The 18,653-nt window shown below is 43.0% G+C and overlaps 1 protein-coding gene across 1 annotated transcript in view; it reads right to left on the bottom strand.

The window, feature by feature from the left end:
* Positions 1 to 18,653, bottom strand: part of LOC307144550 (DNA repair protein RAD50-like) — a 100,825-nt gene that overhangs the window by 26,026 nt on the left and 56,146 nt on the right. Inside the window, exons 11-17 of the mRNA XM_079846988.1 lie at positions 17,982 to 18,164; positions 16,281 to 16,438; positions 15,357 to 15,532; positions 6,429 to 6,666; positions 4,971 to 5,160; positions 3,973 to 4,099; positions 1,419 to 1,612 (exon numbers count right to left, since the gene is read on the bottom strand). Of these exons, the coding sequence (XP_079703114.1) occupies positions 1,419 to 1,612; positions 3,973 to 4,099; positions 4,971 to 5,160; positions 6,429 to 6,666; positions 15,357 to 15,532; positions 16,281 to 16,438; positions 17,982 to 18,164 (1,266 nt within the window). The remainder of the gene's footprint in view (positions 1 to 1,418; positions 1,613 to 3,972; positions 4,100 to 4,970; positions 5,161 to 6,428; positions 6,667 to 15,356; positions 15,533 to 16,280; positions 16,439 to 17,981; positions 18,165 to 18,653) is intronic.

Here is an 18,653-nt window from a genome sequence, read left to right on the forward strand (position 1 = left end):
CTTGGCTGCCTCACACCTTGATAAAGCAGAAAACCAGTGAGTCAACCCACAGGCAACTGTCAATCTCTGCACCACGATGCAATAAGACAACACTTGAAGGCACATATGTGCCTCGTAGAGGGTATCCAACCCTTTCTGAAGATTTAGTCTCAACTCAAGCCCCCACAAATCGGAACCAAATTTAAATGATCAAAGTAGTTTAGAACCTGCATGTTTCATACATTTCATGAATATAAGGAGAGCCAGGGCCAATTGAGAAAAAACAAAACTGGTAAAATCCAACCTGAGGAAATTCCTGTGCCTCTGGACAATTTGAATACAAAAATACTCATCCTTCAGATAGATCGTAACAAACCAATCTTCGGTTTGAATCTGAGGAACAAGTGTACCTTCAACCACCTACATCTCAGACACAGTTTTAGAGATAGTGGTGAACTCAGAAGCATCTGAGTTTGTGATTGATATACCCTGATGGAGATCCTAGAAGAAAGGCAAAGGCCTGCGGGGCAGATATGCTTTAGGTGGCCTAGAATCGCTCATGTATCTTGAGCCAGAGGCTGTGTTGTCTCCTCCAAGCTTATCCACAGTGGGAGAAACAACATCCAACAACTCACTGCAGGGTAAAGATGAACACACTTTTTGGGTGCTAGAAGGACTCAGAATCCGAAGCGGCTGTGGACAAAATATCATAATAATTCATAACAGATCTGCACACAAATCATCATGTGCAAACTCATCCGGAGAGGCTTTCAGCATGCAATTTAGAGAGCGATAGGGAAAGCATGACACAGAAATTCATTGGCTCACTCTCCATAGCCTCCACTCTCCAACTCAACAATCGGATCCCTAAGCTTTAGGTCATGCAGCACTTCAGCAATAGCAGAACCGGTTAGAGGGGGATGTCCAATCATTGTTTCCTCAGAAAAACAAAACAAAAAACTAAGCACTTTCATTTTAAAATTCTTGCAGTGCTGACAAGTCATTAAAGGCAGCTTGAGCATGATGATAGCCCAAGCACTTATCATGCGAGTCCTCGCTCGTAATAAAAAAGGACACCGAGCCACATACTTACGAAATGCCATTGTGTTCACCCAGAGGATAATAATCTACGTGATGAAGGCCACCAAACACAATGAATTCATTCAAATCAGAAGAAACACACTACATGGCTCAGATTTCTGAAGAACAGAAATCTGATGAGTGATGCCATGATAACATCCTGGTGAGACATGCCTTAGTGACCGGTGCAAGCACAATCAGCCAATGAATTGGTGTGATTGTACAGGTTTCAGACAATCGTCATACCTGGAGGGTGTTTTGATAATGTCAGCTAATGACGCTGCATCGAGTGAACCTATGAAAGGGAACTTTTCTCATTATAAATCAAAGGCACATTAAAGTGGAGAGGCACTCCTTACTCGAATGTCTCGTTGGAGCGTCTGGATTTCAGTGGAGAACTCCACACACTGCTCCTCCAACTGTTGACGCTTCTGCATGTTGCTGGAGATATGGAGCTTTTCTCCACGAATCTCATTTACGCTGCTTTTCAAGGCCTGGATCTGCTCCTGCTGGTCCTGGATCAGTTTCCTTTTCAGCTCGATCTTACTGCAGGCTAAACATGAGGAGCATCACATGGAGACACAGTGATAAACAGGGTCATATACAGTAGGTGTTAGAACTTATTTTACCAGTATTTGGGAATTTGACAAAAAATACTTTGTTGACATTTGTTGTGGTGTGACATGCTACGTTTAAAATTAATTTCAATAGCATTTTGCTAATACTTAAAGGACAAGTTCGGTATTTTACACTTAAAGCCCTGTTTACAGATCGTTTCTGATGAAATAGAACGGTTAAGATTAAAATTTGGACACATGCTGCTGTCCCGAGAATTTTAGGTTTATTTCGCTTCTCCCCCCCACCTACACAATGGCAGTCTATGTGCACTGGAACAATCCTTCCTAAAATGCATTAAACTTTCGTTTACAAAGACGTGAAACTCACCGAGTGGTCAGGGGTGTTCACTGATATGCTCACACAAAAATCGCTGCAGAAGATGCTTTCCAACAGGTTTTATCGTAGTTTTTGTCCAACTCCATTGATTTGTATTGAATGTGCTGTGTGAGGTACGGTATTACTCCGCCGCTTCTTCTTCTGCTTCTTCTGTGTATTCAATGAAATGCCAGCGGTTTGCTTGCAATTGGCAAAGGTGCATTATCGCCACCAACTGGGCTGGAGTGTCTATTATTCAAGCTCTCAACGGAAGAATGTTCGGGTGTGAGACGTTTGGAAAAATAGATCCACAGTTTTACAACGAATGGTAAAACACCTGTTGGAAAGCATCTTTTGCAGCGATTTTTGTGTGAGCATATCAGTGAACACCCCTGACCACTCGGTGAGTTTCATCTCTTTGTAAACGAAAGTTTAATGCGTTTTAGGAAGGATTGTTCCAGTGCACATAGACTGCCATTGTGTAGGTGGGGGGGAGAAGCGAAATAAACCTAAAATTCTCGGGACAGCAGCATGTGTCCAAATTTTAATCATAACCGTTCTATTTCATCAGAAACGATCTGTAAACAGGGCTTTAAGTGTAAAATACCGAACTTACCCTTTAACATATATTTGCTATATTAACAATGTATGCAGTTTCTTTTACATTACATTATTATATTACATTAATGCATTCAGACTTTCAAAATAAATTGACGACATTGGATTATTTATCATGACATCAACAGCAAATAACTACTTTAAAACTTAAAACATTAAGGCATAGATTAAGCCAGGATTAGGCCTTAGATAAATTAAGACATTTAAGTAGCTTTTATAAACATGCCTTAGAACAAAAACATTACTGGTGTGAATCTTGAGAAAAAACAATGGCACTGATATATTTTAAGATATGTCGGTGCAAGTTGCTTTCAGTTAAAACAGCTCAAACATGAATTTTAGACTGGGACTAGTCACTCATTTTGGTGGGTTGCACCAATAATGATTAAATTAAGCAAAGTTTAAAGCTAATAAAGGATTTGCTGATCTGTAAGTTTAAAGATTATCCCTAACTGAGATTTAAATCAGAGTTTAAGTAATGGAGCAACAAGATTAAAGTTAATCCATCTTAAATGTAAAATAAAACTAGGATCAAAATGATAAGTTTAAATGAAAGCATGCTTATTTTTCCTAAGAAGTTAAAGTGATTAAAAGTATAGAACATAGACCTTTTACTATTAGTATCTATCTATCTATCTATCTATCTATCTATCTATCTATCTATCTATCTATCTATCTATCTATCTATCTATCTATCTATCTATCTGGGTTGGTTGTTCTGTCTATCTGTTGATACAGTACTCAGGATATACAATATCCCTTATAAATTTATATAAATATAAAATAAGAATATCAAAGAACAAATGACAAATGTTTACATTGATGTACATAACCATTCAAAAGATTGGGGTCAGTAAGATAAAAAAAAAGAAAGAAATGACTACTTTAATTTAGCAAAAGACTATTTAAACAGATTAAAATTGACAGTAAAGATATTTATTGTTATAAAAGATTGCGGTTTGAAATGCTGTTCTTTTGAACTTTCTATCCATAAAGACTCCTGAAAAAAGTATCATGGTTTCCACAAAAATATTAAGCAGCACAACTGTTTTAAGCAGTACCAAATTAGCATATCAGAATGATTTCTGAAGGATCATGTGACACTGAAGACTGGAGTAATGATGCTGAAAATTCAGCCTTGCCATCACTGGAATAAATTACACTACTATTTTTGTATATATTAAAGCAGAAAACATTTTAAATTGTAATAATTTTCCACATGTTTTTACTGTATTTTTGATCAAATAAATGCAGCCTTGGTGAGCAGAAGAGACTTCTTTCAAAAACTCTTACAGACCCCAAACTTTTGAACAAGAGATTCACAAAAAGTGTTTTGTATTCTACATAAAGAGCTGAACGTACTGGTGTCCAGGCGGTGTTGGGTCTCTTGTTTCTCCTGGCTGACCTGCGTCATGGTTCGGCTGAGGTCAACTCCCTGAAGCTTGGCTGCATGCTGAGCGATCTTTCTCTCCACATCCTTCAGGTCAAGCTACATATGACAGGAAACATTCTGATTACCCACAGTTCAATAAAAATACTGCTTGTTAAGTTGTGCCACATCCATTACTGTTGCGTCCAAAATACTCCATTTCAAGTAATAATAATATATCGAAAGCCATTTATGAGAACTATTCATTTATAGCACACCTTTAAGCTAAGCTTTTTAAAAAAAAACAAGGAGAACACTAGTGTCTCTGGACTCTGTCCCGGACACCAAAATTTTAATGATTCATAAAAAATTAGTCAATGTCTGGCCAACTAAGATTTCTTTGGAGATAAAGGTTAAGATCGTGATTTTTCAGTAGTACAGCACACCATGAGTGTATATTAGCACAGTTTGTTTGCTTTTGGGATCCAAAGGAGCATTTTGACCTTGAAACTGTAATGTATGACATCAGGCTTAAAGGTGCAGTTATGCAGGATTTTCTAAAAAAAAATTAAGTATAGACTAATAGAAAAATAATGCCTCTCAATCACGGTTTATGGTCCACTAGAAGTGTGCAGCGGTGTTTGTGTCTACAGATACACTACTGCCTATATTTTCATATTTTCTTCCTGAATTCCTGTGGAATGTGTAGCCTCAGACAATAATGATGCATGGCACAGGTGAGGACGGGACTTTATCACGTGAGTCTGAAGCTTGGTTAAGTTGTCCGGTCCGTTGCTATTGCTTTGTTAACAGCTATCTGTAATCCGTCAGAATCCTAGGCATTATAATTATGTTTTTATGATGACACGTAAATTATTGTTTATTAGTGACAAGACTGATGATGACTAAACTCGCTCGCAAATTACAAGCAGTCATCTAACTATTAACGTTTTATTTTCTGTGTTTGGGCTGGCTGGAGATGAGCTTAGACCTGAAAGCGATCCATGAGGGAGACGTCCTGCAGACAGGCCTTGGCGGTGTCTTCCTCAGACATCAGTGTGCACAGCAGCGTCTCCTGCTCCTCAGTATCTCCTTTCAACTTCTCAATGTCTCGATTCACGCGCTGGAGTTTATTTCTGAGCTCTGGCAGCTCTTTCTCCTGGAGCTCCACTATGGACTGCCTGTCAAGACAAAAAATATTCATCAATATCAATATAAGGGGATAAAATAAGTGGATGGATGGATGAACGATGGGGAATGAAGGGGTAAACAGGAGGGAGGATGGATGATGGAAGGATGGGGGAATGAAGGGATAAGCAGGTAGATGATGGATGGATAGATGGATGAAGGAATGAAGGGATAAACAGGTGGATGATGGATGGAGGAATGAAGGGATAAACAGGTGGATGATGGATGGATGATGGATGGAGGAATGAAGGGATAAACAAGTGGATGATGGATGGGATAGATAGATGGATGGAGGAATGAAGGGATAAACAGGTGGATGATGGATGGAGGAATGAAGGGATAAACAGGTGGATGATGGATAGATAGATGAAGGGATAAACAGGTGGATGATGGATAGATAGATGAAGGGATAAACAGCTGGATGAATGAATGGATGATGGAAGGAATGGGGAATGAAGGGATACATTGGTGGATGACAGATGGATGGATAGATGAAAGGATGGGGAATGAAGGGGTAAATAGGCAGACAGATGGATGGGGAATGAAGGGATAAACAGGAGGAAGGATGATGGAAGAATGAAGGGGTAAACAGGTGGATGGTTAGATGGATAGATGGAAGGATGGGGAATGAAGGGGTAAACAGGTGGAAGGATGGAGGAATGAATGGGTAAACAGGAGGATGGATGGAAGGATGGAGGAATGAAGGGGTAAATAGGAGGAAGGATGGATGGAAGGATGGAGGAATGAAGGGGTAAACAGGTGGATGATGGTTGGAAGGATGGGGAATAAAGGGACAAACAGATGGATGGATAGATGAAGCATGGGGAATGAAGGGGTAAACAGGAGGATGGATGGATGGATTGATGGATGGATGGAAGGATGGGGAATGAAGGGGTAAACAGGTGAATGGATAGATGGATAGATAGAAGGAATGGGAATGAAGGGGTAAACAGGAAGATGATGGATGGATGGAAGGATGGGGAATGAAGGGGTAAACAAGGATGGATGGATGGAAGGATGGGGAATGAAGAGATAAACAGATGGATGGGGAATGAAGGGGTAAACAGGAGGATGGATGGATGGATGGATGGGGAATGAAGGGGTAAACAGGTGAATGATGGATGGTTGCATGGATAGGTGAAGTAAAAGATGGATGTATAAACATGAAATAAAGGATGGATAGTTAAAGTGATAAACAGATTGAGGAATGGACAGATAGATAAATAAAGTGATGACTGAATGGCCAGAAAAGTGTTATTGCCTGATGGGCTTCAGTGCCATCATTTCATCACGCCTGCGCTCTTTCCTCTTCAGGTCCTGCTCGGTGTTCTTCAGTTTGTCTGGGACGAGCCGCAGCTTGGACTGCATGTCATTAATGACATCCTGGAGCTCGGCCTCTGAGGGGAACACACGCTGACACACGGGACAGCAGGGCTCGCCCTCCTCCGTCAGCTGACTGATGAACTGACTGTACACGGCGGTGGCGCCCGCCAGCATGGCTGCCAAGAGAAGACAAAAAGATAATGAGAATCAGTGTTGGGGGGAACTCATTACAAGCAACTTGAGTTACGTAAACAGATTACTTTTTCAAGTCACTAGTAAAGTAACGCATTACTTTTAAAATTTCCAACAAAATATCTGAGTTACTTCTTTTAATAAGTAATGCAAGTTCCCTTTTGTGGTCACTACGAGTTACGTCATGACGACGAATGGGGTTTTGCTTAGAAAGCCTCCTATCTTCGATAAATAAAACGAGTCAATGGGAAAAAAATGCCATGGGTCTGCGGAATTTGCATTGCGTAACTCCGCCTTACCTCGTGGATAAGGAAGTACGCTGGCAACATGCAGATATGTTCTTCGCTTCGGAGCCAATAGTTCTCTTCACTCCCACAAGCCATTCTAAATCATCTTCACTCTACGAGACGAGCGGCTCTTCAGTGTGTTGGTGCGACGGCGCGTTCGCATTGCCTGCTGCTGATCTGTGCAGTGATCTGCCAACAGTGTGTGTGTATCTCCCTGGGCGCTTCAGCACTCTGCTGAGCTTTTCCTCTCTCTAAAAGAGCTGCAAGCGGCACGTCTTTTTCAAGACGGTTCGCCCGTATATTTTCTGGATGTGGGCGCATGATCCATCTGCTTAACGGTCACGAGCGCTGTTTCGCATGTTGGGCTTAATCACACTCGGCAGCGCTCGTGGATGAGTCATGTTTTCATTGCAGGAACATGACCATCGCGATGTTTATAGATCGAGACTCAATGATCTCCGTGTGGGTAGAGTCCCCTCTGCCACACCCCAATTTATATCTTCCTCGAGAGGGGATACTTTGGCTGGTGGCCAGGGTGATCTGAGGGTTATTGTGTGGCATATAACCGACGAGTCATTCCTCGGGCCACGCCCCCCTCCACATCGTAAACCGTGGGGCTTCCGTGTGTGGCTGGTTCCTCTCGGGGACCCAGTTTTTCATTCGGGGCTCCGGCAGATGATGTCATGTCACTCACAGCATCACAAGGCGGACTTGATTCCTCTGGAAATGAGGATTTGACTGCGTTGCCTCCCTCGGTAGTGCCAGCGTTAGTCGAGTCAGATCCAGAGCTGACACCCATGCTTTCCCAGGCAGCTGAAAGTGTCGGTTGGAGTGGCGCCGCACTCCCCCGAGTGCTGTAGGCTGGACGATTGGTTCCTGGGTGCAGCGGGTGCGGTGCGTGCTACACTACCAGCACTCGCCCCCAGTGCCTTTCAAGTCATCTTCATTTATATAGCGCTTTTAACAATGTAGATTGTCTCAATGCAGCTTTACAGAGATAAATGTATAATTTAACGTAAGATTGTTTTGGCTTTATAGCGGTTCTTTAATAAAGTTATTTTCCAGCTAAAGTTGGTTTTGATTGATTCGCTTCCGTCGCAACGAGCATTTGTTATTAAATTAGGGGCCGCTAAGACGACACCATTCTCTCTACACAGACTTTAAACGCGATCCTGTGAGAAACGCTGATGGCGTTCAGATGCGCATTAAGAATTGGTTCTATAGTTATGTGCGTTTGAATATATGTGTGCAGGTTTGGAATTCCCTACAAACCAAGCCTAAACAAATTACTGGTGTTTCCTTTCAGTTTTAATTCAGAATTTTATTTTATTTTATCAATTAGGGGTAGATACGCAAATTGAGTTTCCCGACGACGCTTTATCTGTAGAGTGGGAAAGGGATCCTCCATAGGGAGAGACTAGTTGGCATTTCAGCACTGCGTTGTCATCGGGTCCAGGCGAAGGGCCTTCGTCAGATCTGGAAACGGCCTGGATCCGGCAGGCTGCGGGAAAACCTCGGGATAAACACAGACACTAAAATTAGCGTAGATGCCATTCTTCTCATGATGTAACAAGTACATCAGGATTTATGGGAAGTGTTCCCGGTTCCAGCTGACCTAATCTATGCAGCCTAATATTGAATTATAGAAGTCTATAATGTATTATGTGAATGCTAGGTCAAAGAGATGTGTCTTTAATCTAGATTTGAACTGACAGAGTGTGTCTGCTTCCCGGACAATGTTAGGAAGACTGTTCCAAAGTTTTGGTGCTAAATAGGAGAAGGATCTACCGCCAGCAGTCGATTTTGATATTCTAGGTATTATCAACTGGCCTTTCTTTCCGGACGTGCATCAGGGTTGCGAGAGTTCCCGTGACTTATTGCGGCCCGCGGGCGTCCTCCGGCTTCACTGCACTCGTTGTTGCGGCGATCATGGTCTGTATGTTCTCTGCCTCTATTGTGGCACAGGCATGTAGTGCTGTGTGTCATCTTTGCCTTCGAGGCAGTGCTGACCCGGGAGTTCTGTCAAACCTGGTCGCCATGGAACGCTGGTCCTTCCCTGGCCAACACTGACAGAACGCGGAAACTCGACCATGCAGGGACACTATGCCTCCCATGTCCGGGCTGGTCGATCCGCCACGCACACTACTGACCTCGCTCTACGTACCTGCGTGATCTCTGGGGCAGGGGATGTCCACAAGTGTGGTCCAGGAATGGGCTCAGCCATGTTGATGTGAGGGTGTCTGGGAACTCGTTTTCTCAGCTCCCCCATATCCCAGGCTGGGCTCTTCGGCGGTGTGGTTGAGAACCATCCGTCTCCACCCCTTAGCCGGCTAAAACACCAGGCTAGGCAGCACTCCTGAGATGGGCAGCTTTGAGTTAGGACTCAGTTCTTCTCAGGAGCTGGTAGCAGGACTATTCCTTCCCCCGGTGGAGGGCCGGGGGAGAATCTTTTGTTTTAAAGAACTGATGCCCCTTCCTCCGAGCCCCCAGAGGTCCCGGATGACAGTGTGCGCCGCTCACAAGCCTCGCCACTCTCGTTCCCCTCTGTCCCCAGACCCCTATCAGAGCAGGCCCCTGTGGAACGCTGGTCCTTCCCTGGCCTCCTCTGTCAGGACGCGGCAATGACAATGCCCCCACACCGGGTCACTACGCCGCCCACGTCCGGGCCGGTCATTCAGCTTCGCTGCCCCACCGAGGGAACGTCTGTGGTTCCCATGATCCCGCTAGTTCAGTTCAAGGGAGCCTGGCTAGAGCTCCCAACCTGTCCCGCTGGGTCGAGAGAACCATCAGGCTAGGCTATGCGATTCAGTTTGCACAATCTCCTCCCCGCTTCTGAGGAGTCCGTTACACTATGGTGGGTGGCAATGCCCCTTTTATGTGTACGGAGGTCGCTACCTTACTGGCGAAAGGTGCGGTCGAGATTGTCCCTCTAGCCGAAATGAAGTCCGGGTTCTACAGCCCCTACTTCATTAGTGCTCTGGCACCTAGCTCGTCTGGGCTTTGGGGTCAACCGGGAGAAGAGCAAACTTTGCCCCGTGCAGAGGATATCTTTACTCGGTATAGAAATCGACTCAGTCGCCATGTGCATGCAGCTTACAAGCGAGCATGCGCAGTCACTGCTGGGGCATATGGCATCCGCAGCCGGAGTAACGCCACTCGGACTGCTTCATATGAGACCGCTTCAGCTCTGGCTTCGTGATCGAGTCCTGAGGTGGGCATGGCAACCCGGCACGCTCCAATTACCAGTTACTCTGACCTGCCGTCAGACCTTCACCCCGTGGACGAACCTCAGCTTTCTACGGGCCGGAGTGCCCTTAGAACGAGTTTCCAGGCATGTTGTTGTCTCAACAGATGCCTCCACCACGGGCTGGGGTGCAATTTGCAATGGACATGCTGCCGCGGGCTCCTGGACAGGACCCCAGCGCCTTTGGCATGTCAATTTCCTCGAGTTGCTGGCAGTATGTCTCACCCTGCACCGCTTTCATGTGCTGCTCAAGGGTCAGCACGTACTAGTCCCAGGGTTTTTCCTGCATAGAGAATTATGAGACGGCCGCCTCCGTCAAATTTTGTGCCGCCTCCGCCTCTCGACAAAATTCGGACAGTCACATGGTCAGATACACTTTTTCCACCGTGATGGTTCTGTTGCGGTTACCGGCTTGTGTCCATTCTCAAGCCGTATAGTGCTGCGCGGATCGCGGATAATCCGCAGGTCGGGCGGGCCAAGTAATACAAACATTCCATTCCAATTAATCGAGGGTGGATGACCGATAAATCATTATAATGTTTTGAGTTTAATAAAGACACGGAACTCTCATCACGGTAAAACGAAATGAACGTGCGTCACTTTTACTTTCGTTTTTAACAACGTAACGTTAATTCTCTTCAGGGAAAACCCATCAAGGAAAACATCAAGGCTTGACAATAACGCTAGTCTGGGACACGTGTGTTTTTTTTTCTTTTTTTGAAGGGAAAAGTGAGAGAGAATTGTACTACTTGTCCAACCGAACAAATACCCTGATTAAAACAATTTTTTATTTAAAAATAAAAAATATCTAGGGAATCACCGAAAACGTGAGGATGATTCTGTTTTATTTCATTTAATGTAAGTGGCGATTGATAGCCTATATAGTTGATAATGATATAGTCCTACCTAATGTACTGACGGTAACAATGTTGCAACAATGTTGTTAAGAATGTTGTTAAGAAACAATATATAGCCTAGGCTACACACGACAAGAGTGCTGTTTTCCTGAATGCCATCAAGACTGAATCCGAGACTGATTTCATATTTTTTTTTCATATTTTTTTCATATTCAGATTTCATAACAGTTCATTAAACAGTTAAAATTAAGTCACTTACATTTTAGACGCAATTACTGTTTTTGTTCTGTTTCTGCAGCGAAAATAGTTCCAAACAAAGATCACAGCAGAACCATCGCGCATCTCACAGCAACGAACACTTGTAGCATTACTGAATGATTCAGCGTTTTGAACGAATCGGTTGAGTCAAAAATTCAATGACCCATTCATAAACTGCCTCATTCTGAATGAATCAGCCATTTGAATGAATCGTTTGAATGAATGACTCAATGACTCGCTCATTAAGACGGTCGCCTGCCGCCTCCTACTGGCGGTTTAGTTTCATAAAGTATATTCTTTTCAACATTCCTTATTTGTATATTCAAAAATATTTAAAATAATCTCATTTAATACAGTTATAATTTTTCAATGTAAATTATTTAATTTGATTGGTAACAGCCTAGTGTCTTATTATTTTAATTGAATATATTGATCAAATGTAAGAATTTGAAATGAAAAATGGAGCATGCATTTAATAAAATTAGGGGTAAAATGCTCTTTATAAAAGGTACAAAAAATGTAAAAACAGCTTTTATTTTAAATAAATGTTCATTTTAAATCAGCCTACTTCAGTGTGATATGTTACCATCATGCTTAACACTGAGAATTTGAATAATTGTAATGTGGTGATCAGATGCAGATATCTAAATCAAAGAATATGGGTGGTTTGCGGGTGGATTATTTATTTTTAACAGTGGATTCGGGTGACTCAAAGTGCACCTGATTAATGAATTTATCTTTAAAATGTACAAAATTTTCTTACGGGGGAGCATGCCCCCGGACCCCCCTAGAGGTACCGAGGTCCACCCACAAAAATGAATGTGGGAAACACATTAGGCTATATGATGCCGAACTAAAAATATCTTATTATTAAAATACATTATTAGGATTTTACCACCTCCGCCTCATTTTGAGCCAGGAAAAACCCTGTAGTCCGATCAGACAATACCACGACAGTAGCGTACATCAACCGACAAGATGTCGCAACTCGCCCGCCACCTCCTCCTATGGAGTCAGAAGCATCTGAGGTCGCTTCGAGCCATTTATATCCCGGGAGACCTGAACTGTGCAGCCGACGAGCTCTCACGGCTTCAGCCTCTCCCTGGAGAATGGAGACTCCATCCCTAGACGGTCCAGACCTGTTTGCCTCCCACGACTCGTCCTACTGCGACCTGTTTTACTCCCTGACCGAGGGCACGCACAGGCGCACAGCTGGCCGCGGGGCCTCCGCAAGTATGCATTTCCCCCAGTGAGCCAGTGAGATCAGGGAGGACGAGGAGCAGGTCATTTTGGTTGCCCCTCATTGGCACAACCGGACCTGGTTCTTCGAACTAGTACTCCTCACGACAGCACCTCCATGGGCAATCCTTCTGAGGAAGGACCTCCTTTCTCAGGGACAGGGCACCCTATGGCACCCTCGTCCCGATCTTTGGAACCTCCACATGTGGCTCCTTGATGGGACGAGGCAGGTTTGAGTACCCTACCACCAGCGGTGGTGGCTACCATCACTTCCACTAAAGCATCGTCCACGAGACATGCCTACGCGTTGAAGTGGAACCTCTTCGTTACCTGGTGCTCTTCTCGCCGAGAAGACCCCAGAAAATGCCCGATCAGTGTCGTGCTTTCCTTCCTGCAAGAAGGGTTGGAGCGAAGGCTGTCTCCCTCCACCCTGAAAGTGTATGTTGCTGCTGTAGCCGCACATCACGATGCAGTTGAAGGTAAGTCTGTGGAAAAGCACAACCTGATCATCAGGTTCCTGAGAGGAGCGAGGACACTGAATTCTCCTCGCCTTCCTCTTGTACCCTTTCGGGACCTCTCAGTGGTTTTAACTGCCCTGCAGAGCGCTCCCTTTGAGCCTCTGCAATCAGTGGAGCTTAAGTTCCTGTCAATGAAGACAGAGCTCCTGGTTGCATTGGCCTCCATCAAGAGGGTAGGGGACCTGCTGGCATTTTCGGTTGATGAAGCGTGCCTGGAATTTGGGACGGCCTACTCTCATGTGATCCTGAGACCCCGGCCTGGATATGTGCCCAAGGTTCCCACCACTCCCTTAAACGAGACCAGGTGGTGAACCTGCAAGCGCTGCCCTTGGAGGAGGCAGACCCAGCCTTGGCACTGCTCTGTCCAGTACGTGCCCTCCGTGCCTACGTAGACAGAACGCAGTGTTTCAGGACCCCAGACCAGCTCTTTGTCTGTTATGGTGGGAAGGGAAAGGCTCTCTCCAAGCAAAGGTTGTCTCCCTGGATAGTGGACGCCATTGCTTTGTCATACCAGCAGCAAGGTCGACCGTGCCCCCTTGGGGTGAAGGCCCACTCCTCTTGGCCTCCTTCCCCACTGTGGCCTCCTCTTGGGCTCTAGCGTATGGCGCCTCGCTAACAGACATCTACAGAGCTGGAGACTAGGCGACACCTAACACATTCGCCAGGTTCTATAACCTCCGAGTGGAGCCAGTGTCCTCTCACGTACTCGCTTCAACCAGCCGGTACTAGGACCCCGCTCAGGTATCTTCGCTTGCTCGCCATTCCACTCCACGGACTGGATACGTACGATTGTTCTCCTCAGGTGCGCCTCCCCGAGAGCCCTGAGTTCCTCCAACACTGTTGACATCAACGCCAGAGTTATGCCACCGGCAGCTTTCGTGATTGGCTAGGTGCCGCCATGTGCATGGTTCCCCCTCTGGGCGACCCCCACATGTGTATTTCCACTGTAAGCCTCTCTGAGCATGTGTCTTTCCCTTGGCAAGCCACCTTGCCACCCCTGGGCCAAGCGTACTTCCTTATATACCGACGAGGTAAGGCGGAGTTGTGCAATGCAAATTCCGCAGACCCATGGCATTTCTTTGCCATTGGCTCATTTTATTTCCCGAAGATGAGAGGCTTTCTAAGCGAAACCCCATTCGTCGCCACAACGTAACGTCTCCGTTCCCTACTCAGGGAACGAGGGTTACATACGTAACCGAGACGTTTTCTTTGTTTTCCCATTTATTGCCTGACAGCTCTCTTGTCCCCATGTTGAGAGAATCATGAGTAAGTGCAGAGGCGTTGTGTGTGAGTGTGAGTGTGTGTGTGTGTGTTTGTGTGCTGTGTGAACATGATGCTTATTGTAGTTCTAGACTAAAAGTGAGCGTGCATTTACTCATCTCACTTGCACAAAAAAACATTCAATATTTCTCAAAATGAATAAAATCAGAATACTATGCAACCCTTCAATAACTAAATATGTTAAATAAAACATACATTTTTATGCATTTGATCTCACTTTATTGACCAATGTACTTGCTTCTAACCTTTGATGATTCAGTTAAACCATAAGTAAAAATGACTATAGATTTTTTTTTGTTTTTATTGGTTAAAGTAAGTGGTGCATCCTATTCTTCCATTTTCCAGAAATGGCAGCAGAGCTGGTTTGTTTGAGCTGCGCCCTCTACTGTACAGCCGTGAATTATTATTTCACATTTGGTGTGAAAGGGTCTTTACATTTGCCCAAAAATATAACTTTTTTGTTTAAAAAAAAAACAAGCCCAGCCCAGGTGCAAAAAAAGTAATGCAATATTGTAATGCATTACTTTTCAAAGTAACTTTCCCCAACACTTCCGATAATCACATTCAAAACATGGAAGACTGAGAAAACCAGGGATGTTCTGAATTCGCACACACACTGGGTTGTGTAACTGCTGTGGACTACATAAAATCAGCTGTGTGGGTCCCAGCTTGATACTTCATATCAACAGTCATTGCTATACTAGGCATAAAGAAAGTCTATATCCTGTTTACCAATAAACAGTAATTTACCGTCAGGCAGGCCCACACAGAATCTGCATCTGAAAAGCTTCAAAGACTTCAGCAGAATTCAAAGGCCATGATACACAAAACGCATCCCTCGACCCTAACGGGTTCATGTATGATTTGTCCATTATATTAGCATTTTCTACCAAATGTATATGATTTTTTGCATTATTCTGAAGATTTGCCTACAAAATGAGCACAGAATGTAGATTTAGTGTGGATCTGAAATGTTTTGTGAGAGCATACCTCTCTGTTTAGAGGACTTCTCCAGCTCATCCTCCAGTTTGCTCAGGTCCGACTGGAAGTCCTGACTGCCGCACACGTTGAAAAGTCTCTCTTCATAGTTGACCAGCTGCTCTTCCTTATGTTTGATTTCTGCCATGATGTGAGTCTTCTTCTGTTCTCCAGATGCAAGCTCCTTACTACGAAAAATAAAAATGAAAAGTCTTGTCTAGTAATGCAAGTTAATTTATCTGAAGGCTGCAAAGGATGTATTAACATTGCTCGATGGTGTTTTATGCCCCCAATGGCTCCTTAGAGGCAGCTAACCCTACCCTCAACCTTAAACCTACCCATCCCCTCGCTGCCTGGAAGGCGACGTTGGGGGCATAAAACACCAAAGACCTATTAACATTTATTGGGAATTATTTCAGCACTGTTAAAGTTAGAGTAAGTTGGAGGATAATTACATTTTATTATGCAAATACAGCATTTGGAAAATTGTACATTCTCCGATATTATTTTGCACATAAACATTTATTTTATTGATGTGTGTGAACTTACAAACAGTTTATGTACACTACTACAAGTGCAAGTCATATCTGCCATATTTGCTAGACAGCCCTATATTAGACATGTCTGTGTAAGCTAAACGTCACCCATTTGAAAACTACACTGCATGCTCCATTGACCTGAAGATGACCTGTTCCTCAGGAACCCGGAATCGAAACCAAATATGTATACATTTTAAGTATGTGGGTGGTACAAAGCCCAGTATTTTCTGTTACATCAGAGTCAATGCATGTGTGTATGTCGCTCATCACGTAGACATTTAAATTATGATTAGAACTGCATGAAACATTATAGGCCCTCACACTGAATATCATTTATGGCATTCTCTAGCTTATTGTAATAAACGTTTGCGGAAAAACAAATCAAAGTGCGACAGACTTCATTTTGCTGAGCCGTTCTCTGGTGGAGTTGATCTCTCTGGTTTTGGAGTGGATCCAGTCTGCCAGCTCGCTCTTGCTTGGGAAGTGTCCCAGCAGAGACACCAGCTCTTCATTGTGTCTCGACTTGATCTTCCTCACTTGCTCCTCTTTCTCCATCTGGAATCGAAGCAATTTATTTTCTAGTTGGTCAAAACTGTCACTTTGCAAGCCTCTGACTGGCATAACTGGCATAAGCACTGATCATAAAACTGCTATATTTGAGTATATAGATCACTATACAGACATTACTGTGCTGTATATTCTGTTTACTGCCATAACTGCCTAGAAAGATTGCCTTTTGTCTTAAGTGACGTCCAGTTAATATCTCACAGTTTGCTCTGATTCAGCACATTTTGATAAATGTAATAATGGAAATAATTTGGTTAATCCATGTACTGTATATAAAATCTGCAAACTTCTAAAACATAAATAGTAGCATATATTGTCTTTGCTTTTATGCCACACTCGGATTATATATATATATATATATATATATATATATATATATATATATATAATGAAATATATATTTTCCCCCCATTTTTTTTATAGAATGTTTCAAAAGGTATGAACAAAAATAGGACTGGAAATTGTAAAGACTCTTGCTTTTTAAAAGTAGTATGAACAATTTCTGAAGGAAATATTTTATAGATTGCACATGACCTAAATAAATAATTATCTATTAAATATATTAAATATATAATCTCTTAAATTAAAGAAATTCATCTGAAAAATGATCATAGCAAGAAATGGATGACTAATGTTTGTAATGAATTATGTGTTTGATTGACCATTCATTTTCATTTCTTGCTTTAGGCAGCATGGAATGTTATAAATTACTTTGATGCCCCATCATGTTAAAATAAAGCATTACTTTTTGAAATTTAACACAATGTACCTATTGTTATAAATAGTTAATTTTTTGTGATGTAAAAATGACAAACTGAAGTGTTTATAAAAGACTGGAGGATATTAGATGGTCAGGAAATCACAGAAAGACTGTGCTGACATCTAGTGTTACAGTTATATACTGCAAACATTGTGCTGGCAAACTCAAACACATCTAGAACTTAACACATTTTGTAGCATAATATTATGGTATCTCGAGATTATTACCTGAATCCTAGATGTTTCTGTGTTGGTCAGATGTGCAGTATTAAACTGTTAAACATTACAAAACCCCATAGGAAATAATTTTGAAGGAACCAGCAGCGAATTAACCCTCCTGGTTCTGATGTCATCTCTGCACCCCTTTATTGTCCGAAGACATTTCTTTTGTTTATGTTTGCTGCGTTTGTTTCAGAATTAAGCATAAAGATGTTATCACAATGAACAAATGAAGCATTTATAAAGCGCTTTTCTAATGTACTAATGCACAATACTGTACATACGGTCTCTCCTCAACCACAACTGGAGAGAGTCTGGACTTCGGTTTAACGTCTCATCTGAAGGACGTGCTTTTTTTTTTTTTACAGTATAGTGTCCCCATCACTATACTGAGGCGTTAGGACCCTCACAGGGTGAGTAGCGCCCCCTACTGGCCTCAACCTAGTTTTCCCAGGAGTCTCTCATCCAGACTCAACCCTGCTCAAATTCAGTGGGAAACCAGCCTTGGGCTACAGGTGATATGGCTGGGGGCGAGAATGATGAGTGTGTTCACCTTGGTCTTCTTGAGCATGTCCATCTCTGCATGTGCCCTGGTGTGTGTGTTGAGCAGTTCCATCTCCTGGTCCAGTCTGCGCTGGGCCTGATCCAGTTCAGTTTTCTCCTTCTGTAGATTGATTACTTCTGCCTTCAGACTGTCCACAGTACAGGCCTGCATGGCATTATCAAGCTCACGCTCCTATAAACACACATACATTAAGAAAAACACATACAAAAGCAATGCAGGGTGTCAATGATGGTAGTTTTGTTAGTTGCAGTGTTAGTATTGTTTTCTTTCTACAATTTATTAATTTATTTTTCAGATTTTGGGCCAGATTTACAAAACAGGGCAAATTAGCGTGAGACTGTTATCCTGACTCACATTAAAAATAATGTCGCAAATACCAGGAAATTGTCAACCGCAAATCTTAGTAGATTACGTTGTATAATTTATTTAAATACACTTCTCCTATAAATTTTACATCTGAAAGAGAAACTCCTACATACATATATGCAATAAGGTCAGCTGCAAAAATGACTGTGTCTGTGTCTTTTCATCGCTATTTTTTCACTGCGTGTCTTCTGTAAACCTGAAAGTAGTTTTTTAACACCAAAAGAGGGATTGAGCTGGTGCAAGCTATTAGCTGACATGAACGCGCTATATACATAAATGTTTTCCATAGTCATT

Source organism: Squalius cephalus (genome assembly GCF_949319135.1).
Source record: "Squalius cephalus genome assembly, chromosome: 17".
Lineage (NCBI taxonomy): Eukaryota > Metazoa > Chordata > Actinopteri > Cypriniformes > Leuciscidae > Squalius > Squalius cephalus.